At 48.3% G+C, this 27417-nt stretch overlaps 1 protein-coding gene across 4 annotated transcripts in view; it reads right to left on the bottom strand.

Moving 5' to 3' along the window:
* Positions 1-27417, bottom strand: part of MRAS (muscle RAS oncogene homolog) — a 56118-nt gene that overhangs the window by 24135 nt on the left and 4566 nt on the right. For 3 of the 4 annotated variants that reach the window (XM_064491520.1, XM_031442211.2, XM_064491512.1), the window contains exon 2: positions 6472-6682. In XM_064491520.1, the coding sequence (XP_064347590.1) occupies positions 6472-6664 (193 nt within the window). In that variant the 5' untranslated portion in view covers positions 6665-6682. Of the gene's footprint in view, positions 1-6471; positions 6683-7169; positions 7189-27417 lie in introns of those variants that run through there. The other variant, XM_064491527.1, reaches the window with a different exon arrangement.

Genomic DNA, 27417 nt, shown 5'->3' with positions numbered 1-27417 from the left:
CTGTCTGCAGGAAAAGGGAAGGACGGGAGAGAGGCTGGCCAGCTTGCCTGCACCCCCTCTTTGGGGCCACGGGAAAGGGCCTACTCTGAAGTTGGCCTAAGGGCTGCTGAGCATACAGCCCACCGTGTGAAGCCCCCAGCTCAGAGAAGAACTCTCAGTAAGTGTTCCTGTCCTCTCGCTGCCCTCCCTGAGTCCCTCTCCACTCCTCTTCCCCAGAGAGAATGTGGATTCAAGTTCGGGGAAAAGCCAGTCCAGGCCCCTCTGTGAAGACAACAGCACTTGTGTCTGCCATTTGGGCAGAAGCCAGGGTGGAAACATCCCAGCTTCTGAGGGTGCAGGAGGGGAGCAAAGGCTTTTGCTCTTTGCAGAGACTGAGCCCTTACGGGGCATAGAGTGGCTGCAGAGCGGGACCCGAGAGTCCCTAGGTGGGAAGCGGCGTCCATCTGTTGATGGAGGAAAGATGCAAGCTTGCAGAGACCGGCTGGGCAGAGGGTGCGGCTGGCAGCCATAGGAGTGGGGAGGCCCAGGGTGTCAGTGGGCAGAGGACCTGGTCAACCTATCCTGCAGGCCTGAGGCTTGGGCCAGAGGAGGAGGCAGGCTGACAGGAGGGGCCGTGTTTGGTCAAGTCAGGAGGCCTGGGCCTGGCTCCACCTCTAGCTGGGCCTGACCCTGGCAAGTCACTTCTCCACGTGCACTGCAGTTTCCTCGGGTGTAGAGTGAGGGGGCTGATACCATGGAGCTCAGGAGCCTTCTGGCTCAAGCTTACAGAAAAAAACAGGCATGCAAGAACTCCAAGACGAAACAAGTGAAAGCAGAGACTGGAGCAGATATCTGTGTGCTCATGTGCACAGAAAAGGCCTCCTTGAGCAAGCTTAAGCATCTCTGCTCTGAGATTCAGCCCAGAACTGGAGCCCCTGGCCTCCTGAAGACCTCGGGTGAGAAGCCAGAGGGACAGGGGACTGTGTCGTTGATCCTGCTAATCCAGGCCACACCCACTCCTCCCTGGGATTTCAACTCCATCCTCAGAGGCACAGGGATCACTGCACAAGGAGGGAGAAGGTCTTCCCAACCGGCCAGACCCATGGAGAGTACAGAAGACAAGGGAGCTGAAATCACTGCTAGCTGTGTGAAACTCTGAGCTTTACTTCTAGAGAGGTACAGGCCTCCCACACGGTAACTGCCCAACACATATCGTGATTGCTTCCTCCTCTTCATCATCATTATCAAGCTGCCATGTATTTGTTCTTTCTGAGTTTGGAAGAAGAGAAACCCCAGAGTTCAGAGCACTTGGCAGGCGTCCCAGGCTTAGCACCTCGCCCAGGATGCTGCGGCCTCCAGAGAAGCCAGATGTCAGGGAAAGTCCCGTCCATCCCAGGGCTGCAAACCACCCCAGAGGAGTTCAGCCCCAGTAGGGGTCAGAGTTACACCCAAGCCTAAATACAACCAGCCTTTGATTAAAGTTCCCCAAATATGGGACATCTTTTTAAATGCCAGCTAATTAGTATTTAGCTATAATGCTCTAAGTCTTCCTTTTCTTAATACAAGACCTAACTGAGTGGGGAAGTGTGCTAATCTGGGAATCCAGCATCTACTCCCGAGGTGGGCCTGGAAGGGTGATGCCCTAAATCAGGCCTGATTCTGGTGGCAGGTTCAGAGGCGCAGCACCTCGGGGGAGCCCGGGAGCTTCAGAACACAAGCTCTGCAGATTCGCGCTTATAAAGTGGTGCCAAGGCCAGGCTCCCCTCCCTGCCTCCACGGTGATCAGCGTTACCCCTAAATCTTCCTAACACCACTTAAGGAAAAAAAAAAAAACTTCTTTTTAGAAACAAGTTTGGATACTCTAATACCCAAAGTTACTTTTAAAAAGTTAGAGAGGTTAACATGGATGTAGAGAGAAAGAATACTTACTGAGCTCCAGCGATGTACCAGGCATGATGATACTCTCTTACATGCATTATGCAGTGTTTTTCAGAATGTTTTCTATAGAAATAGCTCAGAATGATGTGCAAAAATGGTCCTTTGAGAAACCCTAAGGATCATATATCCTTTTAATATATTTCCAACAGCTGTTTGTATATTGAAGGTTCTTTCAAGGCCTGCAGTAAAGAAACTGTCTATATTTCTGTAACTCAGTTTATCTTATAGTGCATGCATGAGATGATTTTAGAAAGTGAGTAAACGTTAAGTTTTTAACTTTAATTGTTATGCATATTTTGACGTGAGTTAGCAAATAATATAGTGAGCACATCAAAGCTGTGGTTGCACATATACAGTTCAGGACTCACTTATTCATTCATTCCACAGACATGTACTGAGGACCTACTGTGAGCCCAGCAGTATTCTAGATGCTGATGATAGGGCAGTAAATAAAATAAAGTCTCTGCTCTCATAAATTTATATTTTAGTGGGGAGTGACAACCACTCAAACAAATAAAACACACTGAACACATATAAATTTATGTTCAACAGTAAAACGTAGAGTAAAGACAAAGAGTTGGGCAGAGGGACAGAAGTGACAGGGGCGGAGTGGGTACTAGTGGAGGGAAGACATCTCAGACAAAAGGACACCTGAATGGAGACTGAAACAAAAGAGACTGTATTTCTGCAGGAAGAATGTGCTCGGCAGAAAAAACACCAAATACAAATTCCTGAAGTGGGAATGTGCTTGGTACCTGGTGGAACTCTTCCAAGTTCCAGGGCTGCAGACAAGCCCTGAAGGATGATGCTTTTTTTTTTACAAGCCCTGAAGGATGGCACTTTAAAAAATTAAGATGTAATTCAAATGCCATAATGCTTTCCCTTGTAAAGTGTACAAGTCAGTGTTTTTTAGTATTTACACAAAGTTGTTCTCTTTTTTCAGAGTGATGATTTGGTTCTGGTTCCAGCCAAGATGGAGTATCAGGGACCAGATCTATCTTGTCACTGGAAACAACCAAAAAACGAACAACATATATGAAACTGGATTTCAAGACACTGGACATCAGGCAACAAAGGACAGTGACCCCTAAGAGATGGGATACAAGAGAGGAGGGCATCTGAATGCCTAGCTGACTGCCCTGGGAGAGCTTCCAGGCCACAGAACTGGGATGAGAAACCCAGGGATGAGGAACGTCATTTTATAATAATAAAAGGGTCAATTTATCAAGAGGATGTTTCCCTCTTAAAGATTTATGCACTTCACAACAGAGTGCCAAAATACACGTAGCAAAAACTGATCGAACTAAAAGGAAAAAAATATAGGTATATCCATAATCATACTCTGAAATTCAACAGACCTCTCTCAATAACTGACAGAACAAGTAGACAGAAAATCAATAAGGCTATAGAAGACTTGGAGAACATTATCTACCAACTTGATCTAACTGACATTCATAGAACACCCCACCCAGCAACAGCAGGATACACATTCTTTTCATGTGCACATGGACTATTTACCAAGATAGACCATATCCTGAGTCATAAAACAAGCCTCAATAAATTTAAAAGAATTCAAATTATACTGTATGTTCTCTGACACAATGAAATTAAAATAGAAATCAATCCCAGAAAGATCTCTGGAAAATTCCTAAATAGTTGAAAATAAATAATATACCTCTAAATAACCGATGGAGCAAAGAAGATATCAAAAGAGAAATTAAAAAGTATTTTTAACCAAATAAAAATGAAACCACAACATATTATAATTTGTGGGACAGAGCTAAATAAGTAGTTGGGGGAAATTATAGCACCAAAATGAACATCTTATTATTAAAAGATGAAATGTTCAAATCAATGACATCAGCTTCCACTTTAAGAAGCTAGAAAAAGCAGAGAAAATTAAATCCAAAGTAGGCAGGCAAAAGGAAATAATAAACATTAGAGTAGAAATCAATAGGATCAAATGGGAAAAGTCAATGGACTCAAAAGCTGGTTCTTTGTGAAAATCAATGACGTTGATAAATCTCTAGCCAGGATTAGGAAAAAAGATGACATAAATTACTAATATTGGAAATGTGAGAGGTAACATCATTATGAATTCTACAGATATGAAAAGGATAATAAGAGAATATTAAGAACAACTTGACGTCAATACTTTTGTTAACTTTGATGAATTGATCAAGCTTTTGAAAGACACAAACTACAAAAGCTTACTGGAGAGTAGATAACCTGAATAGCCCTATATCTATTAAAGAAATTAAATCTGTAGTTAAAAATCTTCCCACAAAGAAAACTCCATGCCCAGATGTCTTCATAGATGAACTCTACTAAGCATATAAGGAAGAAATAATATCAATATTGTTCAAACTCTTCCAGAAAATTGAAGAAGAGCGCATACTTGAGCGCATCTCAAGTCATTCTATAAAGCCAGCATTACTCATACATTACAAGAAAACTACAGACCGATACCTCTCAAGAATATAGACGCAACAATTCTAAACAAAATTTTAGCAAATCAAAGCCAATAATATACAAGAAGCCAACATACCATGATCAAGTGGGGTTTATCCCAGGAATACAATTTTGGCTTAACACTGGAAAATTTAATCAATGTAATTTACCATATTAAAGATTAAAAAGAAAGCCTATACGATTATCTCAATAGATACAGAAAACACATTTGACAAAAATCCAGCATCCTCTCCTGATAAAAACTCTCAGCAACTAGGAACAGAAAAGTATTTCCTCAACCTGATAAAGGTTATCTATAAAAACCTTATGGCTAACATCACACTTAATGCTGAGAGACTAAAAGCTTTCACCCTAAGAGCAAGAACAAGACAAGTATGTGTTTAAGTCACAGAAATAAGACAAGAAAAATAAATAGAAGCCATCCAGATTGGTAAGGAAGAAGTAAAACTATCTTTACTCATAGACACAATCATCTCTGTAGAAAATGCAATAGAATCTACAAAAAAGCCACTAGAACGAATAAGTAATTAGCAAGGATGTGGGTTACAATATATAAAATTCTATTGTATTTCTATATTTAGCAATAAACAATTGAAAACTGAAAATAAAAAACCAACATCATTTATAGTACAGAGGTAGGTATAAATCTGATAAAATATGTAAAAGGCCTATGCACTCAAAATTACAAAACAATTGATGAGAGAATTAAAGAAGACTTAAATAAATAAAAAAAGAGATACCACATTCATGGGTTGGAAGGCTCAACATTGTTAGGAATCAATTCTCCTCAAACTGATCCACAGATTCAACACAATCTCAATCAAAATCTAGAATTTTAGAACATAACTGATTCTAAAATTCATATGGAAATGCAAATGACCTGGGCTAGCCAAAACAACTTTGAGAAAGAATGAAGCTGGAGATTTAACAGTACCTGATTTCAAGACTTATTATAAAGCTACAGTTATCAAGACAGTGTACTATTGGTGTTAAGATAGGGCAGTAGATCAAACAAACAGAATATATGGACAACCAATTTTCATCAAAAGTACGAAAAAAGCGGTTCAGTGGGGAAAGTGCAATCTTTTCAACAAGTAATGCTCAGACAACTGAATATCCATATATCAAAAAAAAAATGAACTTTGTCTCATATCTCACACCATATACAGAAATTAATTCAGGGTAGATAATAAACCTAAATGTAAAACCTAAAAACCATTAAACTAGAAGAAAACACGAGAAAACCTTTGTGGCCTTGGGTTAGGCAAAGATTTCTTAGACACAACACCAGAAGCATAATGCATAAAAGAACAAACTGATAAACTGAAATTCATCACAATTAGAAACTCTTGTGTTTGAAAGACACTGTTAAGAGAATGAAAAACAAGCCAAAGCATGGTAAAAAAAAATATTTGCAAATCACATATCTGATAGAGAACTTGCAATCTGAGTGGTTTTCAAAGCTCCCCTTCTAGAATGACATTCTATGATTAATGGCTCTTTGGTCTGAGACTCAGACAGTATAAATAGTCAGTAAGAATCTAGAACAATGGTCCTCTAACTTCAGCATCACCTGGAGGGCTTGTTAAAACACAGATTGCTGGGCCCCACCCTCAGAATTTCTGAATCAGTAGGGCCTGAAAGTTTTCATTTCTGATAAGTTCCCTGCTGCTGCTGTTGGCCTGGCTCCTCAGTTTTAGAACTGCTAATCTGGACCAATTTAGACTAAACTAGAAACACGATGTCAGATGGAAGATCCTCCTCTACCCACCACTCCCAGAGATAATTACCAAATAAACTATGCTTATGAAGAAAAAATTGATTTTCCTCCTTTTAATTAACTAGAGACATCTGTAAGTGTTAATCAGAGCTTCTGATCAGCGAGAAATAACAAACGTGACATCACTGAGCTGGCATGATTCTAGCGCTGCCTCTTTGTTGAATAACACACTTTGGTTTCCACAAAGCTGTTCATAATTCACCCTGGAAAACATACCCGGCCCTTCACCAACCATCCCATGATGGCAACACGAAAGAAACCAGCATGCCCCACCCCCATGCAGGGCCGCCATCGAGTCTCACCGTCCAAGATGGCCCACTGATTGTCAATCTCAGTATGTTTCAGGTAGGAGTCTTCGATGGTGGGGTCGTAGTCAGGCACAAAGATCTTCTGGAAAAACTGGATGGTGAGGGCGCTCTTGCCCACGCCCCCATCCCCCACCACCACCAGCTTGTATGTGGGGAGGTTGTCACTGGGGACGGCACTGGTGGCCATGTTGCTGGTGGCTCAGACCTGCGGAGGCAAGACACGTGGAATGAGGTGAGGGCTTTTTCCTCTCTGACTTAAGGGAAAATATTTATGGGCTTTCCTTCTTTCTTATAGAATAACAAATACTTCTAATTGTAGGAAGTTTTGAAGATGAAGAAATGTAAAAGAAAATAAAAATGTTACTCCTGGGCCCTCACCCAGAGACATTCACTGTTAAAATGATTTATTCAGTCATTTACTGAAAACCAGCCATGTGCCAGGCCAAGTGTCAGGGACATGATACTACTAGACACCACATGGTCTTTAACCAGCCAAAAGTCAGGTCAAAGAAGGTTTTCCACCACTAAATTCCATCCTATACCTGTACAAGTAGACACGTGGGTGTTAGTCTGAGCAGGGAGAGCACAAAGTTTCACTTCTACATCAACTCTGGTCATTGGACTGCTGTACTGGAAAGAGTTGGAGGCTATCTGAGCTTAAAGGGAAAGAGGGCCTCAACAGCTTAGCACACCTGAGCTCAGGGCCTCTGAGTCCTTTTGACTCTTAGAATTCTGTGATTCTGGCTCCATTCTCTGGACTCCTTGTGCTTTATCATGCAGAAAGTCGTGCTAGAATCTCCTGACATCTGGTCAACCCCTGTTTTAGTTGGGGAGAAGGAAGAGGAAGATCAGGGATAAGTTTTATTTTGATGAAGGTGAGTCCAGCTAAGGCAGTGGTTCTCAACCAGGGGCAATTTTGTCCCCCAGGTATATCTGCAATGTCTGGAGATATTTTTGGTTGCCAAAACTAAGGGGGTGCTACCAATATCTAGTCAGCAGAGGCCAAGGATGCTGCTAAACACCCTACGATGCACAGGACAACGCCCCCCACACCAACACATAGTCATCCATTCTAAAACGTCAATAGTGTCAAGGTTGAGAAACGTTGAGCTCAGGTGACTCAGTGGGGGCTAGAAATGTGGGACTGGGATTCTGAAGAACAGTTGAGCCTGAACAGATAAGGGCTGATTGTGAAGAGGCAATGGCAGCAAAGTGAAGAGTGACCTTTGGAAACTGCATCACAAAGTGACAAGGAGGAAAGGCAGGCAGGGAGCATGGAAGGAACACTCAGAAAAATAGGAGTGAAATCAGGATCTGTCACCGTGATGGAAGCCTAGAGCTGCCAGGAGGAGGAGCTTGACAGCACCAAACACTGGTGGGGGATGCGAGGGAGAGTCCCCTAAAGAACAATGTGAGGGTGTTGGCAGGGACCTAAGCTGCTAACTGCAAACTCTGCTTGGGAGAAGTCAAAGCTGCGGTGGTGGGGGTGTCCTCCCTTCTCACAGAATAACAAATACTCCCAATCGTAGATAGTTTTGAGGATGAAGAAATGCAAAAGAAAATAAAAGTCTTACCCTCGGACCCTCACCCAGAGACAATAACTGTTAAAATGATTTATTCAATCATTTATTTAAACATCCTATTATGCACAGGACAGCCCCTGCCCTGTGCAGGGGCTCAGCGGACTGGAGAATGACGAACTGGGTGTCCTGTGTCTATCACTGGTGCTTGTGAAGGCCACTGAGCTCTCTAGGCCATAGTTTCCATACCTATCAGATTAAAGGGCTGGGTTTTCAGAGTTGTTCTCAGCTCTGAAAGAGTCCTCAATTCTAGATTTTAACAGAAAGGGTGTTAGACACAAGTGTGGGTTATGTGGCCACGCTAATTTGCATGGGGCTACAGACAGGAGTCATTGCATAATCTTTTGCAGTTACTGAAGCTTGATGTTGACATTTAGGATTTCCCTGCAGGGGTGGGGGAAGTAGGCGCTTTTGTATACTGTGGGTGAGAGTGTAAATCTGTCCAAACAGGACTTGCATAAATGTATAAAGATTTAAATGCACATATCCTCTCTCGAAGCTATTCCACATGTGAGAATGTATTCTAAAGGTATAATCAGACAAGTGTACAAAGATGTTAAGAACAGGGGGAAAATGGAAATAACTTAAATACTGGGGACGTGGGAGAAAGAAGTTGAAAAAGTATCCATTGTGAACGAAAAATATTGCAAACCATATTAGTAAACAAAGAATGCTGAAGCCATCAAGTCAGCAGCTGCCTCCACCCTCCAGTGAAGACAAGCCTGCAGCCCAGCCTCTGCAGCCACTCACAATGGTGCACTCTGAGGGGACCCAATAAGAAAGGACAGGATACTGGCCCTAGATAGCTAGGTGCTTGTCAAAGGAATGAATTCAATGAGCCCAAGTGTTTGCTCCCTCCCATACATAGAAAAGCACTAAATTCTTTAACTTGAGATGTCTGGTTTCCTTCAGTTAACAAGTAATCTTTTAACGTTCTAACTACCTGGTCTTTGTTGTAAAGCTCCTGTACATCCTAGCTCCTCCCCTACCTCTTCGGGGCAGTCCCTGAGAGCGATCTGGGAGGCTGTCATCCTGGCTCAAGTCCTCCTGCCAAATAAAACATAACTCTCAACTTTTAGGCTGTGCATTTATTTCAGTTGACACCATACAATGCAATGCTATGTGTCATTGAAAAGGATGCTATCCACTAACCTAGAAAAAGCTTTTAATGTACATGGGGAAAAAAAAACAGGTTGGAAAACAGCACTTCCATGAGGTTACTCATCTATGAATCGACATGTCTAGGTGTGTTTCTAGGCCTGGAGAAAATTGGCATGCAGCTGTCTCTTGGGCAGATTTGGGGGCACTTTCTCAAATTTTCAATTTTCTACAACAAGCATGTATTATATTTGTGTATTGGAAAAGCTGAATAATATTCAAATGTTCCCACCAAATAAAATGTTCGGGCCTCCTGAAAACATGTGATTTCCCCCTCCTTCAAGTGGGGATTGAAGCCCCTCTGGTGCAGGAGAGAAGGACCAGGCGCCGGCTGAAGCCCCAGCATCTGGTTCCCCCCTCTCCCTAGGTGGGGATAATGGTAGGGATAACCTGTGGCTTTACTGAACAGAGATCTCCCACATAACAGAGCTGGTGGCCCAAAGGGGCCAGAAGGGAGTTGGAAGGAGACAGCAATGGGGAGAGGAGGGAAGGGGCCAGTTCCCTCCTCTTTGCCTCTTAGGTCAGGGGAGCACTGTGTCAGCTCCTCATTGTCCCTCCTTAACTGCTGGCTTGGGGTAGACAGTGACAGTGGGCCAGGGGGAATGTGTCTGCCTGTGAAGAGGGGAGAGGTAATTAGGTTTATTTATTTATTTATTCTTAGAGGAGGTACTGGGGATTGAACCCAGGACCTCATTTATACTAAGCAAGCCCTTTACCACTTGAGCTATATACTCTTCCCCAAAGAGGCTCTTTTTAAAGCTCCCGTCCAAAGACACATAAACTACAATGTAAAAAATAAATAAGCTACAAGGATATAATGTACAACACAGGGAATACAGCCAATATTTTATAATAACTTTAAAATGGAGTATAACCTATAACAATTTTGAATCGCTACGTTGTACTCCTGAAGCTAACATAACATTGTAAATCAACGCTACCTCAATAAAACAATTACAATAAATATAAATTAAAAACTAAAGCTCCCTTCTATTTTCTGCTGGCAGCAACATGAATAAAAAATACTAAGTGGGTAGGAAGGTATCGGGAAGGAAAATCGTTTCTTTTGATCTTCTCAAAATCAGATAAGAAATATGTTAATGTGACAGAGGACCTGAATCCAACTTTTGAGGCGGGGCTCAGACCACCCACAGCAGAATCATCTGGGGATTTGATAAAAAAAAAACTGCCCTCTGCTTGCCAAGCAAGGCAGCAGACAGGAAACGGTCAGATGGGGGGCCCCTTCCTCTGACAGCGCCCTGCTTCAGGGTTGAGCCCTGAGAGACCACAGGGAGCCAGTCAGGGCTCCCGCCCAATTCAGATTAATGGAACAGATTCAAGGGGTCAGAATGACTGTGCCCCTCATGGAGAAAAATCCTTTACTGCTTCCTGTAGCTGATGGGTCAAGTCCAGTCCCCTTCACTGGACATTCAAGGCTGTCACTGGCTGTCACCGCTGACCTCTCCAGGGTACCCATGCTGCAGGGGCACTACTCACGCTACTCACTTCCCCAACCAACTCTGTGCTCCCCAGGGTGCCCCGTGGTCACACAGAGCCCTCTACACACACATACCTCTCCATGGGTCAGGCCCAGGCATTGCCTACCCTGGGACGTATCCCCTTCTACCCTGTGCCCAGCTGCTCCTGGGGCAGAGGCCACTATCACCCTTGAAGTCTTCTACACGAACTGTGCACAAAAGGGCAGGCATACATCTTGTCCCTCCCTGTATCACCAAGGCCTGGTACAGCACCAGCGAGGACAGACTCCAGCTAGAGGAACCTGAGGCCCAACAATGGCCTTTCTGAACAACTGTCAGACAACCCACTAGCCACAGCGCTGGCCTCCCCATGCAGAGGGCTTGGGAGCAGCTCTCCCGGCCAAGGGTTGGGACTGTCTCCCCTTTTCTCCCCAGTCAGACCAATCACAAAGATAAGACCCCTACTGGAAGCAAGCGTGAACCCAGGAGGAAAAGGAGGTTTGCGAGGGTGGGATAATGAGCCCAGAAAACCCCTCAGTCCATAAGGACTTTCAGCAATCTTCTCTGGATGGGTGTTTTTCCAGTCTTCAGCCTCCCCTGAAATAATCCCAGACTAAATGATGTCTTTGTAAACAGGCAGGGCAGTCAAAATGCCAAGGGGCGTGCACCACCCTCCTACAAAATCGGCTGGTCTCACGTGGTGTGGAGAAAGTTTTTTTAAAAGTCACCCCAGGCGATGACAGAAGTCACCCAGGATAAAAAGCTGGTTGGTGATTAAGGAGCATACTGCCCCATTTACAACATCCCCCTCCTCCCCAGTCTGTTCAAATAGACCGCACCTTGGAGATCATTCCAGAATGCTGGCTCTTCACCATTTGAGGGTCATGGATGGCCCCTGTGAGGTGAGAGGGTGGGAGAAGGTGGACCTGGGGCTGTCTTTAAAGTTTCCTCACCAAATTTCCACACTTGATACTCTCCTACTGACCAGTTGGGTGATCTTGGGCAAGTTACCGTTCACAGCCTCAGTTTTTTATTTGCAAGATGGGGTTGGTTAGAGAATCATCCTGTGCAGGATCACTTCAAGTATGCAATTAAAATGTATGAGATGTGCCCAGCTTAGAGAAAAAGAAGGTGCTCAAATGCTTGTTTTCTCGCCTCGTTTACTTTGTTCCCAGAAGGGATGGACCCACAGTCTCCCTCCCTCCCTCCACTCTGAGGCTCTACGATGCCCAGCCTCCTTTCCCTCCTCCATAAGAAGCCCCATTGCCACCTCAGCTCCCTTGCAGTCGGACTAAATAAGCCTGTGTGGGAATGTCACCCATCATTTAGAACATTGTTTCCATGGGAAATGGCTCTGAGGTTCCAGGCAGCCCGCTCCACTCAGAAACCAACTTTTGGAACAGAAGCCACAGGGCGGCGAAAGCAGCCAAGTGCTGGTTCCCATGGCAACCACGGCTCCCAGGCCCCTCCCAGTTCACGGCAACCCAAACCCCTGCTCATACTGGAAACGTCTTCCTAAAAGGCAAATATCCCTGTCTCGAAGATTTTAATAACGTGTATACGAAAACTTTAGGCATCTTCCCGTTGAGAAATAAGCTTTTTGGCTGCCTGGTTTCTCGTTCCCTTTCTTTCCCCACGGTCAGCATCACCTTGCCTGGTCTGGAGTTGTTTCCTGAATGGCAGATTCACCTCCCCCAGCAACTTGGAAGTTCCACGAGGACAAAAGCCATGTCTCCTCATTCCCTTGCCTCTCACAGGGCCAGGCAGGGCCCAACATGTGGGAGCCTCAGGGCGTATTCACTGACAGACTACTTGATGCTGCCCAAAGCAGCCTTCCACCCACCCAGCCCTCCCTTGGGCCAAGAAGCAGGGAGTGACACCCACCCTTCTAACAGGGGCAGGCTCATGCCCCCAGGATGTGGGGTGCTAGGTGGACCCATTACCCCAGAATAACCTTTTCACCCAGCAATTTTCAAATGTGCTTCGAGGGAGGTCCTGATACCTCCTGAGAAGTCTTACGCAAAGTCCCCTCTGTTTTCAGGGAGGCAGCTTGGGGTGGGGGTGGGGTCAGAATAGCCTTGGACTCTGCAGCCAGAGTGCTTGAGCTCCCCCACTTTGTCTCTAATACAGACTCCTTGTGTGACCTGGAGTAAGTTTCTTAACTTCCAGTGGCCTGTTTCCCTGTCTATAAAACAGAACAGGATCCTCAAGACTGTGTAAGGCCTGAGTGGGGGAAAAAACTGGAAGGTCCCCCCAGTAAGGTCATATCTGTACTAATATGCAAAGTAGTTGGGTCACTGGTCTCCTTCCAACGTGGTACATTTCAGAGATTGGAGTCCCTTGCCTGCCCCATCCACAGCCCTAAGGGCCCCTGCACCCCAGAGGACCCAATATAGTAACAGACGCAAATGCTTAGTGGTCAGCCCAAAGCCTCTCCAAAGATGATACCAATTTAATTGAAGGTTTAGTGGTCACTGCTTTTTGCTTCTCTATTGCTATACTAATCATTTTAAAGACCCCCCCTCGCCCATCAGTCGAACTACAAGTTGTTTGGTAAATAAAGCTGGAAGAAGGGGGCACATTCACTAATGGAGCTCTTTGGAGAGTGAAAGGACTTTACAAACATTGAGCTGAATCAGCCCTGGGAAGCTAATCTCATCTGTGTGATGTCTGGGTGTGCCCAGCTCAGGGGGATGAGGATACACTGGGGGAGTGACCCAACCCCTGTGGAGGAAATGGCTCTGCATTCCAGGAGCTGCCCTTCCCTTCTGCACAATTCCCAGAAATGGGCAGCTTCCCTAGGGCTGCTGATTTGCAGGCTAGGCATAAATGGTGTGCAGCCCCGCCAGGGGTCTCAGCCACTTGGCATCTCTAAGGATCCACTCTCCCCTCCCCAGACTTTGCTCCAGCCTTTTGTCTCCCATCTTTGCTAATCCAAACCCAGAACTGTCACTGCCTCACCCAGCTCCTCCAGGAAGCCACCAGTGCATTCAGCTCACTTCATTAGCAAGAACTGTGTTGTGTCATTTTCTGCTGTACAGGACCTTAAACATCATCAGGTCTAGATGGTAAGTAGGTGGCACGGGTGCTGTCCCTCCCATTCCCAGAGCCATGGTGGACATCAGTCCATCATGGTCCTCTTTCCTATTCAGTCTTAGAACCCTTTTCAATGCAGCACCCTTGGCAGCCAGAACCAGGTGACTGGTCCAGAGAGGAAACTTGTTTGCCATCCCAGATCTAACCCACTGCTCCTTAGGTTCCCTCCAAAACATCCCACCTCCTGGCCAGCCTGTTCCATGGGAAGGGCTCCGGACCTTCAGGGGAGCCTGCCTGGCTCTCTCTGGAGAACTCTGTTAGCCAATCTTTTGCTAGGCGTGGTGTCTGGCCCATAGGGCATGCTCAGTAAACATCAGGTAGTTTAATACATCAGCCCCTACTTTTCTACCCCATCAAATCCAAGCTCCTCTGCCAGGATTACACCTGGACTGCTGGCAGCAGAGCAGAAATGATCAGACAGGAATTCAGAGATCCAACCAAGGGCCAAAGCTTGAAGTAAGCCAGGGACAAAATGTCCTTGGCCTTAGTCACAAACCCCAAGTACCACATGCTTCCTATATCACAACTGTTAACACTTGGGTCTTACTTGCTAGTGTGTGAGTGCCACCTGACGGAGCCTGGAGCTGAGCCAAGCACGACCCAGCACTGAGTCCCAGAGGAGGTGTGCAGAAATGACCTGCTGTGATGATTACAACAGTGATCATGTTAAAAATAATAGAAGCCCTTCATTTACGCAATGTGTCTGGTGCTGTTGGAAGATTTTTATCAAATTAACTTTGAATTTGCCTAACAACCCTGTGAGAGATAACTTTGTCCCTATTTTATAGTTGAAGAGACTGAGACACAAAGAAGTAAAATACCTTTTCTAAGGTCATCCAGCCGGAAAGCAGTGGTGCCAGGAGCTGAAACCACATAGTGTGGCTCCAGAGCCTGCGGCCAGCTCATCAGGCTAGACAGCCTCTCGTGTCTGGCAGGGTGGTGGGAGGGTGCAGGGCTCAGCCAGGCCAGAGGCAGCAGATCCAAAAGCACTGAGAACAGGTCAGCAGTGAGCCAGGGATGTGGTGTCAGAGTCAGGGAGGCCTTCAAGGCCAGACTGCTGCCCCTGTGAGAGGAGAAGCTGAGCAGGTCAGGGCCTAAGAAGTACCCAGGGTGAATACTAGTCACTGGGAACAGACACGTCCCTGCACCCATCCCAACTGGGACAGAGTCTGCCAATGAGGACACAGGTCTGGTACTGCCAAGTGCTCCTGCCCTGAGGACCAGGGAGGAGGCTAAGGGATCAGGCAGGTGTCCAGCATGGTGGGAGCGCCAGGGGGGCTCTAAGACCTCATTTTCCAGCACCCCTGTTTGGGTTCCTCCCCACTGTGCTGGTCCCCGCCCCTACCCCAGCCCATCTCCTTGTTGTCCTGCAGGTAGGCTGCTCCCTGCCCAGCCTGGGGCCAGCCCCTCCCTGGAACTCTTCACCAAGGAGCTTGAGCTATGAACTCACACAGCTGCTTCCTTAGGCATGTTTCTTGCCTTCTGTGCCTTGGTTTTCTCTACTGTAAAGGTAGGGACAGTGGCAGCGTATGCCTTACAGTAGTCATGATAGCTACATTTATTTGCTTGGCCTCGTGTCTGGCCCATAGAGTACTCAATAAACATCTGGTCGTTACCAAACTCCTTTGAAGTCCATCCCAAGTCCCTCCTCCTACAGAGAGCCCTCCAGGCTCTCCAGAGTTCTTCCTGAGCTTGTGGCCTGCAAACTGGCTGCTTCACAGATGACAACTCAACAGAACTCAACCCCTCACTACTCCCTCCTTGGGGTGCTCTCCTGCTCACATGCGTGCTGGTCTCAGCTCCCCCATTCTGCCTTGTGGGGCAGGATCCCTGCAGCAGTGCTGTAGGACAGCAAGCCCCTGAATGCCATTGACCCAACAATGGAGGAGATTTAAGCCCGTCAAAGGCATTTCCTCAAATATGCAGGAGATGCTCGTTCACTGAATAGACCAAGGCAGATACCAAATTGCTGGGAACTCATAATTAAATACAGTTTCCCTCTCTGGACTTTAAATCCAGAAGCACTCTCCATCATAAAACCTAGCCTCTTTCTCTCTCTGGGTTTCTACTGGTTTGCTGGGTTTATCCTTGGAAAGAAAACCTAACAGGACACATGACGTGAAAAAGGACCAAGTTTTAACTGAGCCCAGAGGAAAATGATCCAGGAGGACAGTGGACAGGCCACCACTGAGGCCACTCTTCCCTCCATGCACATAGAGTTCTCAGCGCCAGGAGACTTGCACATCCAGTAAATGTTCCCAGAGCATCTCCAGTGTGCTGGGGCCTGGGGCCTGGGGAGACTGAGATGAATGAGCCCCAGCCCCTTACCTTGGGGTTCACAGCTTGTATAGGGGGAGGAGCAGGCGGAGGGTTACAGAACATAGGCTAAATAGGAGCATGAGGGGAGCAGCGGTGTGGGGGCATCTCACCCAGCCTGGGGACACTGCAGAAGGCTTCCTGGTGGAGGCAATGCCAAAATGGAGTCTTGGAAGCCAAGTAGGTGTCAGCTAAGGTGAATGACAGGGACAAGTGAATCCCAGGGGAGGACGAGAAGTTGCAAAGGTGTAAAGCACGGAGGTGTGAAGAACCAAGGAGATGCCAAGTGCTGCCAGCAATACTCTGTGACTCGAGTGCAGAATACATGACGTGTGCGGTGGGGGTGGGGTGAGGGTGGTCAGGGAGCAGGGAGGACCTATTGTTGGCTCCCTGACAACTAGAGATGTTCATCTTTGTATCCCTAGCGCTAAGCACAGTGCCTGGCACTCGGCAGCTGCTCAACAGCATCAAATGACGAAGGAACAAGTGCCGGGGCTGCAGGGTGAGGCTGGGGGGAGCACAGGGGGCCCACACGACCTCTGATCCCCTCTCCCCACAGGCGTGCCCTGCAGGCTTGCTGGAAGGTGGCCCAATCCATCAAGCCCACAACTCTTTCTGATGACTGCAGTGAAGTTAACCAGCCAGAAAAGCCCAGTGGAGACTGGACAACTTGCACAGGACAAACTCAAGTCTCCAGAAGCTCAGAGGAGAGGGGAGCAGACGGGAAAGGTCTGCAGGCTCAGGTGGGGGCAGGAAGGTCACGCAGGTGGAATGGGCACAGCCACCACGGCCTCAAGGGAGAACTATGTGGGGTGGCATTTGGTTCCCCTTTTCGACCAGCAGGCAGCAGAGTCAGAGACGTGAAGGCATGTGCCTGAGGGCACAGATGGAAAAGGGCGAAGCTGGGATTTGGCACCCAGACCTGACAACTAAAAACTAAAACTCAGTTGGGATTAGCAGATACACATTACTGTATATAAAATAGATAATCAACAAGGACCTACTGTACTGCACAGGGAACTGTATTCAATTTCTTGTAACAAGCTGTAATGGAAAAGATTCTGAAAAAACATATATATATATATATATATATAATAGATGTATATGTATAACTGAATCGCTTTGCTGTACACCTGAAACTAACTTGTAAACTGACTACACTTCAATAAAAAATAAGAATTAAAAAAAAAAACTAAAACTCTGCTCCACTCACCCCCCAGCTAGTCCAGGGCACCAGATGGGTCTGGGAGGCTTTTGGAGGGTTTCAGTGTCTCAGGGTCCACACAACCCCTCAGAACAATGTGCTCCACTGGCATCTCCAGGCCACGGGGGTGCTGCCACCTGGCCACTGGGCCCTCACAGGCCCAAGTCCTCACGGGCTGAGGTTCCCCCAACCCCAGTGTCCCCACATCCCCCACCATAGGGAGGATGGAGTGAACTCAGTCCATGGGTGAGGGGCAGGACTGCCGCCTGGCCCACAGCTTCCGGAGTGGCAGCTAGAGGCAGAGAGGAGGAAGTGGCTTTATGTTTAAACTCTTATTCTCAGTCCTGGGGGCCTATTCATATTTTCCTAGTGCTGGGCAGTCTCACCCGGCTGAGGAGAGCTTCGCAGCCCGAGGCAGGAGTCTGCATGCCCATCGGGAAAGTCACAATGGTATCACCCTCCTGGGGAGGGTCAGCTTCTGAACACTCTGGGGTTCCCCAAAGTGAGGCCCTCAGGCTCCCAAAGACTGGCAGGCTGCTATCCCCATTCTGACTCAGCTGCCCCCTCGGCCCATGCCCAGGGGAGGGGCTCCATGTGAGCCCTCACCTCCTCACATCTCCTCCTGGGGCTGCTCAGGCTCCAGCCAGCACCACTCCCCAGCACCCCCCACCAGACCCGCTTTCCCATCCACCTGCACAGCTACTCTCTCATCTTCCTCCCCGACCAGCTCTGACATCCCTTCACCTCAAATCCTAGGCCAAGGCCTAACAACCCTGCGCTCACGGCACATCTGCCTCAGTGGCCCGGCTCTGCCTCCTGCCTGGTCCCCCTCCACCGGCACTGCCTTCCCCCCACTCCAGCACTGTCACCCCTCAGCCCCTCAGGCACAGTACCCCTCCTAGAAAGCTGGCCAGGGGAGCCCGAAGCTCTCCCCACCAACTGACCGTGGCACTGCGGGCCCTCCCTGAGCTGCCCCTGGCATCCTGTCCCCTTCCTGCTCATGCAGCCTCTCACCCACTGATGCCGAGTACAGTGTTCTTGGGGACCGGAGTGGTACCCAATTCATCAGGGCCCCACGGAGTCTGCCGATGAATGGTGTCCACCTCACGCCTTTCCACCTCTTCTCGGCCCATGAAAACATTCCCTTCCTGTTCCCCTAGCCTCCCGAAGACATCCCCTCTTCCCCGGCCTCCTACTTCCCAGTCTCCTTCCACTTAGCTGCCTTGCCTGTTTCTACAGAGCGCCAGCCAGGTGGCGGATGGCAGCCAGAGCGCTTTGCAGCCACTATTCCATTTGACTTGTCACCCAGAAGGCACTGTTAGCCCGAGGTCACTGGGGTTCCATGGTTGTCCAGGCCACGCATTTCCATCAAGTGACCACATGCTCCTAGCTCAGCCACATGGCCACACTGCCTCCTCGTGGGAGCGGGTTCTCCCCTTCTCCCTTCAACTCTAGGAACAGGGACTTGTTTTACTGTCATGTTCCCCTCGCTCGGGTGGGCTCGGGGCTGCACCTCATCTTCCTCATCTTAGGGTCCCACTAGAGCCCTGGCACCTCCTTCTGCAGAGATGCTCCCGGTGTCCACTGCCTGCATTTCCAAAATGCAGGGCTGATGCTGGGAGCCAGTTGGGATTCTGCTGGGGGGTGGGGTGGGGGTAGTGTGGGCATTGTGCCCATGGATCACATAGAGGAGTGGAGTGGTGGCCCACACAAGGGAGCCCCCTGGACATACCTGGGCCCCAGCTCAGCAGGAGGAGTGGTGATGAGGGTGTCCTTCCCTGCCACACACACTCCCAAAACGCTGAGCCCCCCGTAGCTCCCAGGGCCCAGCTCCTTGACCATCCGTGCTTCGGGCTGGGGGTGCCACATCCCGGCCCCCAGAGCCTCCTGATGGCAGCAAGGCAAACGCTCTCATCCTGTCTTCCCTCCGAGATGGGTGTGTGGGTTCCCAGCCCGGAGTGGCTGTCTCACAGAACCCATGGCCTCACACCAGCCCAGGAGGTAAGTGGCCCAGGAGAAGGGCAGAGGTGGTGACAACCAGCAAAGGGAAGGCCTGGATGCCAGGGGCAGGCCTCCCTCTGCATCAGCAGTCCCCTGCCCATGAGACAGATACTTTTTGCCAGTGCTGAATGGCTCAACTCCAGCCTACACGTCCTGGCTGACCCACCACCTCAACTGCGTTACTCTGCAGTAGCAGAAAAAGGGACTCGGGAGACAAAAGGACATCCCACATTCACATATTGGCAGAGGCCAGGTCGATAAATGAGAGAGGGGATGGGAACATGCAATAGGGAGCAGAGGGGCCTGTGGTAAACGGGAGGCCACAGTCACTTCCACCAACTGACTGTTGCAGTAGGAGCATATCTGCAATAGGGTTGCCAGAGTCTAAATTTTTAGAGTAGACAGAAATCTGAATTTTTATGTGAAACTGATTTTTTAAATGTTGGCTACAAAGTAAAAAGTTTTATACATTATATAAGCCAAAAAAACCACCGCCTCTGGGGGTACCTAACCCATAAGGATACCTGCTGCCACCCTGGCCACCTTGAGCATGGGTGCGGCACCCACGTGACACCACTCAGCATCAAGGGGTGTGGCTGCTCCAAGGCAGACAACCCTCTGCACAGCCTTGGCCTGGCCTGGCTTTGGCCACAGAGGCTTAAGGTTAAAAGAAGTGGAAGTGACTCTGAGGAACAGCAGCAGGGGTTACTCAGCCTGGAGACTCCCCAGTCTAGTCTTTAGTGGGAGAGGGAGGGCACACAGCCCATCTGAGGAGCACAGCAGAGCCCGGGGAGGACAGGGCAGAAGGGCTGGTTCAAAGATGACCACAGCTTTGGGCATATATCCAGATAAAACTATAACTCGAAAAGATACATGCACCCCAATGTTCACAGCAGCACTATTTACAATAATCAAGACATGGAAACAATCTAAATGTCCATTGACAGATGAATGGATAAAGAAGATGGATATATATACACAATGGAATATTACTCAGTCATTAAAAAAGAATGAAATAATGCCATTTGCAGCAACATGGATGGACCTAGAGATTATCATATTAAGTGAAGTAAGTCAGACAGAGAAAGGTAAATATCATATGGTATGTCATATGTGGAATCTAAAAAGAAGACACAAGTGAGCTTATTACAAACCAGAAATAGACTCACAGACATAGAAAAAACCTATGGTTACCTAAGAGGAAAGAGATGGATGGAGGGATAAATTAGGAGTTTGGGATTAACATATACATACTATTATATACAAAACAGATAAACATTAAGGATCTATTGTATCACACAGGGAACTATATTAAATATCTTGTAATAACCTACAATGGAAAAGAATCTGCAAAAGAATACATATATGTACAAGTATAACTGAATCCCTATGCTGTACACCTGAAACGAATGCAAAATTGTAAATCAACTATACTTCAACTTAAAAAAGGGGAAAAAATGACTACTGCTTTGTTTCCCCCATTGATACTCAAAATGTTAAGCATCATAAAGGAAAAATGTGAAAAATCTTATGTTGGACCAGTAATGAGAAAGAAACAGGATCTAGGCCCTCCCTGGAGGTGAGGAGAGGCGGGCCAATCCCCATTCTCAAAGAGTAAGCCGACTGCAGAGAGAAAGTCTGGAGCAAAATAAAAGGGAAACTTCCTGAACACGAGTCAGGCATGGCAATGAGCAGCCCGGGAGGTGGGGGGTTTTCCTTGGCAAACAGAAAGCCCAGGGAAGTGGAACCAGGGGGGAAGGTCCAGCCGCCTGGCTCGTGGTGGGGCTGAACCGGGCTGGAGGCAGGGAGGGGCAGCTTCTCAGGGTCCCTTCCAAAGTCCAGATTTTAAGCTAACTCAGCTGAAGGGCAGGAGGCCACTTTTCACATCTCTCTCCCCACGCGCTAAATACAGCTGCTGCATCCTTCCTGCTCTCCTAGCCAGCTCGGCCAGACAGGGAGCCCTGGGTGGGGAGGGGGCACAGGGCAGAGCACACAGACCTGCTCCGTTCCCAGGGGGCAAAGGGGCAGGAGAAGGCACCACTGGCTGGGGCGGGGGATGGGGGTGGTCTCCCACCTCTCTTTTTCCTACATGCAGCACTTTGATAAAAAGTCATGAATCAAAGCATTTACCCCTCTGCTAGGTGCATGACCTTATGCAAATTGCTCAACCCATACGTGGTTTTCTTTAAAAAAATTTTTAATGGAGGTACAGGGGATTGAACCTAGGACCTTGTACATATTAAGCATGTGCTCTACCCCTGAGCTATACCCAGCCTCCCCCGAAACCTATCTGTCTCAGTTTCCTCACCTATCAACAGCAGTATCCGCCTCACAGGGTTGTTCTGAGGACAGAATGTGCTAATATACATGAGTGCCTGGAACAGTGCCTGGCACAGAAAGTGTTTGCTATTATTACTGTCATCGTCTTCATCATCATCATCAATATGTCGTGGGAACTCTTGCCAGTGCCCCCTCCACCAAACTGCGCAGAAAGGAGCCTGGGGTCACATGGAGGCTGCTTTCCAGGCTGCCCCAAAGCACTCAGGACAGGGGAGGAGGACCCCTCAGAATCACCTCCTTCAGCGCACGAGGCTCTCAGTGCAGCCCACTCTGCAGAGAGGACCTCACCACTCAGCTGGACTGAAGGGTCACTGCTTCTGCTGCTGGGCCATCCCAGGGTTCAGCAAGGAAGCATATTTTATTCCTGGTGACCGGAGGATCACAACCCACAATCTGTGCTGGCTTGTTTCAGGGGTGCAAAGAAAGGGGGAAGTTGCCGAATGACATCCCACCCTATAGCCCATCTGATAGGGACGAGCCCAGAGGGTAAAGCTGAAGGCAGGGCAGATGTGAGGAGCATGGAAATGAGCCCAACGGGCCCAGTTTTGCATCTTGGCTGTGCCACTTCCTAGCTCTGTGACCTTGGACAAATTATGTATGAACCTCTCTGTGCAAAACTATTGTTGGTGGGTGGGTAGCAGCAACCAGCTGGAGGTGGAAGCAGGCTGAGCCGGGTGGCCAGGGCTGATAAGTAGCATGCCTGCTTATCACGTCCTGACCGTGTGCCAAGCACTTACCTATACTCCCCTGATCTGACTCCCGTTGGACTAGGTGAGGTCATTGCTCTGCTATCCCAAGACACCCAGCTGTCTGGACAGTACTTGGCATGCTGCACTGAGTTGCTTAATTGTCCATGACGTAATGTGTCTTCCCCACTAGACTGCCAGCTCCAGGAGGGCAGGGCCTGTCCTCTTGTTTTATTCTCCACTGCATCTCCGGAGCCCAGGACAAGTCTGGCACCCAGAAGATGCTCAGTAAATATCCTGACCTACATCCGCTCTAATCCTCACAGCTACTCTGCAAACTGTTTGTTCTAATACGAAGGAAAAAAGAATTAGCACTTGGGTTTGTTCTGATCATTGGGAAAGGACTGACTTCAGACTTTGACCTGGCTCAGAACAGTGACAGTGACAATCCCATAGCTCCTGCTGTGGTTCCTAAGGAAGGTCAAGGCGCAGGACTGGAGTGCGTACCTCTTGCTCAGATGAGCTCTTCAGTGGCTCTTTTCACGGGTAAAAGGGTAGGTTTACAACCTGGTCTACATGTCATTACTCCTCTGTAGTCAAAAGTAATGGAAATTTGGAGTTTTCAGAAGTTCTGGAGGAAAGTGTCCAGGAAAACTAGGCCCTGGAAAATGGCAGTAAACTAGGCTTGAGGAGACAGAGAGCCGGGGAGAAAGTCTCCCAGGGAGTGAGCAGGCAAGGGAAGGGTGTCTGATGCCCAGTTTTAACTCCTACCCCATTCTGAGCCATGGGCAGCTCCCTCTTCACCAAGGGTATAGGCCCTTGGTGACGCCTGGTACATACAACAGCCATGGCTCAGTGGGGCTTGGGGAATGAGGAAGCCACGCCTATTGTACCCCGCAGTGTGGCCGCCAAGCCTGGAATCCAGATGGCCAGCAGGCATGGTCTCTACCCTGCAATCTCCAGAAGCACTGGGCTTCTGGAGTTTCCATCAATGCTTGGGTACTCTTAAAAAAAAAAAAAAAAAAAAAAAAAAAGATACACTCAGAGAACTTCCACAAGGAGAAAATTTAGAGGGAAGAAAGAAATACTGGGGAGAGCATCTCCTCATTTTCACATATGTGGTATGAGGATCTGATCCAGCATAACTGGACTAGAGAAGAAAGGGGGAGAGGGTGGCTGGGACCTCTGTGCTACTGCAGTACTGTCCCCTATGACAGCCACAGCAAAGGAGGCCCATGGCAGAGGGGGGACTTGCCCAAGGTCACACAAGGACAGATGGGGGCAGAACCTGGAGCAGGAGGTCTATGCCCTTTCCACGCTCCTGTGGGTCTTCTGGGGAAGAGAGGAAGGACTGAGGTTGCCCTCGATTGCTGGTGGTCCCGGACCTTTGCTGGGGACCCTGCCCGGGGCCCTCTCCTTCCTCTTCCCACACAGGCTCTCCCAGCCTCCACCCAGCTTTCCTACTCACTCACACCAACCCTAAGTAGAAAAAAGCCCCTGTATGGTTATTTTGTTGACATGCCAAGTGACCTGCTCCTGCTCCCCCTCCGTCCCTCCAGCCGTCCCCAGTTTCAGCCCAGAAGTAAAACAAAGGCTTTGTTTCTTTATTTTGATTTCCTCCTTAAAATCTCAAACATGCAGGAAACACCCACCCAGCCCCAGATAAGTGGACTCGGGCCACTGGCCACAACGGGTGGGTGGGGCTGGGGGGGTCACCGAGTGGGGGTGGCTGGGAAGGCTCCCATGCCAGCTGACCTTAGCTCCTGGAGCACCAGCAGGGCACCCAGGGCCTGGCTTCCTTGGCGGGAAGAGAATGGGTGTGCGGAGCATGTGATGAGCGCTGGGCCTTCCTGGCTCTGCTGCCTGGGGACTCTCAACCTGAGGAATGTGGGTGTGGAGGGACAGCGGAGAAGGCATATCTCATAGAAGTTATTTTTTAATATATGCCCCCAAGGCTCTGGGACAGTGGCTCCACCCTTTCCCATCATCTCCGGTTACAATAAAGCAGGCATTGAAAGAAGAACAGGATGGATGCTGTTCTGAGCTGCTGAGCCTCCTTATAAGAGAATGGTACTCGCCAGGAAAGATGGGTTTGCCTCTGTCTCTTCTTTGGGACCTCCATTTCCAGTGGAACAAAAATATAAAGGGGTGAATCTGTGGGTCATCTAAAAAGGGGACTTTTCAAGAAGGGGTTGAAGTTCTCAAGGATAAAAAGAAAAGAAAAGAAAAGGGAAAAAAAAAAAAAACCCTGAACTGAGTTAAAATGAATTTTGGTTTTGAAATGAATACATAATGCTTTGGGGTCCCCAGACCCCCCTCTCCAAAATGGTCAGTCCTAAGGAGTGGGTGGGTCTTCCCAACTCTACACACCTTCAGCCGTCTCCACACAGCTCCACGTGCCTACAGATATTTTTACTTTTATTCTGGGCAGTTGAGATAGTAGGGACAGCCTAACATGCAGTATGTATAGCAGATTCTTTTTAAACCAAAACTTTTATTTAAAAAGTAGGCAGTCAACATGACATGTGTGTGTAATTTCTGCATAAACAAACAGGAATTGGTTTATAATATGCTTAACTGCCTTCACTGGCACAGTCTCTGATCATTTCTATTGCAAGACAAACCCCAACAAAGCAGATCCTCCTGAGGTCTTTGGGCTCCCAGCCCTTGCCGGCTTCCGCACCATCTCCATCGATTCAGGGAAAAGGACACCGACGTTATCCTTTGTCGGCTACTCGGGGACAGTAAGCACTTTGACTTGTTCTCACCATTTAGTAAAGAGGACTTGGGGACTGCCTCAGGTACCTGCATTCTATTACAAAACTAGTTCAAAGCTGTCCCCAACAGTGGCTCCCTGAAAATGGAATCTGCCCAAGTACGCATGGCTTTTCCAGGAGGTTTTTTATCTTTTCCGCACAGCTTTAAAAGCGGTGCTTTGCTAGCTGTCCTCACTCAAGCCCAAGCTACATGCAAATGAGCCACATCAGGCTCCAGCGTGGGACTCAGTCAGGGGGTGGGAAGGAAGAGGCTCCAAACAGTTGGGTGAGAAACCGGCTCCTGCCTCCTGTCAGCATGAAGAGCCTTCCTCCTCTGCAACTGGAGAGCTTGGCAGAGAGGAGGACCCGGGACCAGGCACCTGGGACACCTTCTGCCAGAGAAAGCCGAGGAAAGGGAGAGCTGGCAAGGCCACGTTAGGGTTAGAGAGGTCCTGCACTGGACTCTGCCCTTCCTTCCTTCAATGTCATTCTGTACTTTAGAACACAAAATGTATTTTGCTCAAGATCATTGAAGATGAGCTGCTTAGCAAATTGTTGTCCTCTAATTATAAAAAGAAAATCATGTTTCTTCTCTCTCTTTTCCAAATACATACATTTGCCATTTAAGGTACAGTTCAGTTCTGTACACTCCACAGAAGGGCCTGAACCCACAGTGATCAAGCAGGTGTGTGTGCGGGTGGAGGTCCTTTTTGAAAAAGGTTAAATCCACAGACGTACACTCATCCCTTCCCAGTGTGGGCTCAGGAAGCAAAAGCATCTATCATCAACCCAAATGGAGACCCAGGTGGCATTGTCTTTGAATTCCCTGGGGATGTGGAGTTAAAGAAGCAAGGACATGGAAACTCAGGCACGAGGCTCCAGAAGCCGGCTGGAGGCTGAGGGCAGGCCCAGCCAGCCAGGCCCCATGAGGAGGGTAGTCTGAAGCTCCACCTAGCATGGGAAGGATCCTGCAAAGCCCTGCCCACCATGGGAGGATAGTCTGAAGCCCTGCCTACCATGGGAAGGCTGGCCTGAAGCCCTGCCCAGCATGGGAAGGATCAAGTGCCAACAAAAGGGCCACATCTGCTCATTGGGGTAATGGGTACACGGTGTTTGTTATATATTATCCTTTATATTGCTGTTCTTTACAGTTTTCAAAATTAAAAAATATACCAAATGCATGAATGATGGAGGGGTTCCTGGTTGACTATGAGACTGATGAGAGTTGGGGAAAACCATTGTCCCACCTAGGCTCCCTCTTGTCAACAGCAGCGCCTGCCCTTCCATGACTTCTGCTGCCTCCCAAAGTCTCTGAGCGTGAGCTGCCCTGTCCCCTCTCATGAGGCCTTCCCTCCAATGCATCACTGATTACCTGTGGTCAGACCCCCGGTGGGCTGTGTCTCACAGCACCAGGCGAGAAGGGACGGCTCACTTTGGTCACCAGTTCTGGGAGCAGCACCATTTAGCAGATGGAGCATGTGCTCCAGGACCAGACAGATCTTGGTCAGACTCCTCCCAGGCTCTGCTTCCTTCAGGCCATGGCTGTAAGGAGCCTACTTAGCCACCCTGAGCCCCAGTTTCCACATCTGCAAAGGACTAACAGTAAAACCGCTGTGAGGCTTAGAGATGGCGAATGCAGTGTGTCTAGCCCAGTCCAGCCCACAAGTCTTCACTGAAGGAAGGGAGGGAAGAGAAGGGAGACAGGGAGGGAGGAAGGGAGGATGGACATCTAGACGTCTAGACACGTCACCTGAGCAGCAGTTGGGAGAAAGCAGAGCTGCTCGTGCTGGAGAGAAGCATGCTTGTCAAGGTTCATGCGGGACAGGTTAAGGGGGGAAGGAAAGAGCTTTCCAAGGATGAACCAAATAGGGTGGACTGATTTCAGGGGCAGTAGGCTCCCTGTCTCCAGAAGGGTCCAGCTAAGCCCCACCCCTCATAGGCTGCACGGGAGGGACCTCCTGTTGAAAGTTTCCTAGTCTTTATTCAAGGGGTCATTTTCCTATTTAGGCCATATTTGCCTACTACTGAACTATTACTGGCTTAATCTTTGCCTTCAAAATCACCACACTTTTTCACTTAAAATATTTATTTAGTCTTAATCTGAGCAAAATATTCATAAGAAAAACCCAGGTTTGACACAATGCCCGTAGTTTTATAATACATATAAATAAGTATATAACCATTAAAATGTGTCCCACCTAAAACCATCTCCCTCACCACCCTGAGAAAGGCACTCTCCTGTGTCTGAATTGAGACCCAGGAGACCTTGGACCCCAGGAGACCTTGGACTCCAGGCCAAGAGGGCCAGGGGTGGAGTCTCAGAAT

Source organism: Camelus dromedarius, chromosome 2 (assembly GCF_036321535.1).
Source record: "Camelus dromedarius isolate mCamDro1 chromosome 2, mCamDro1.pat, whole genome shotgun sequence".
In the NCBI taxonomy this organism is placed as follows: Eukaryota; Metazoa; Chordata; class Mammalia; order Artiodactyla; family Camelidae; genus Camelus; species Camelus dromedarius.
The sequence above is the reverse complement of the archived record's forward strand: the minus strand, read 5'-3'. Positions and strand labels throughout refer to the sequence as shown.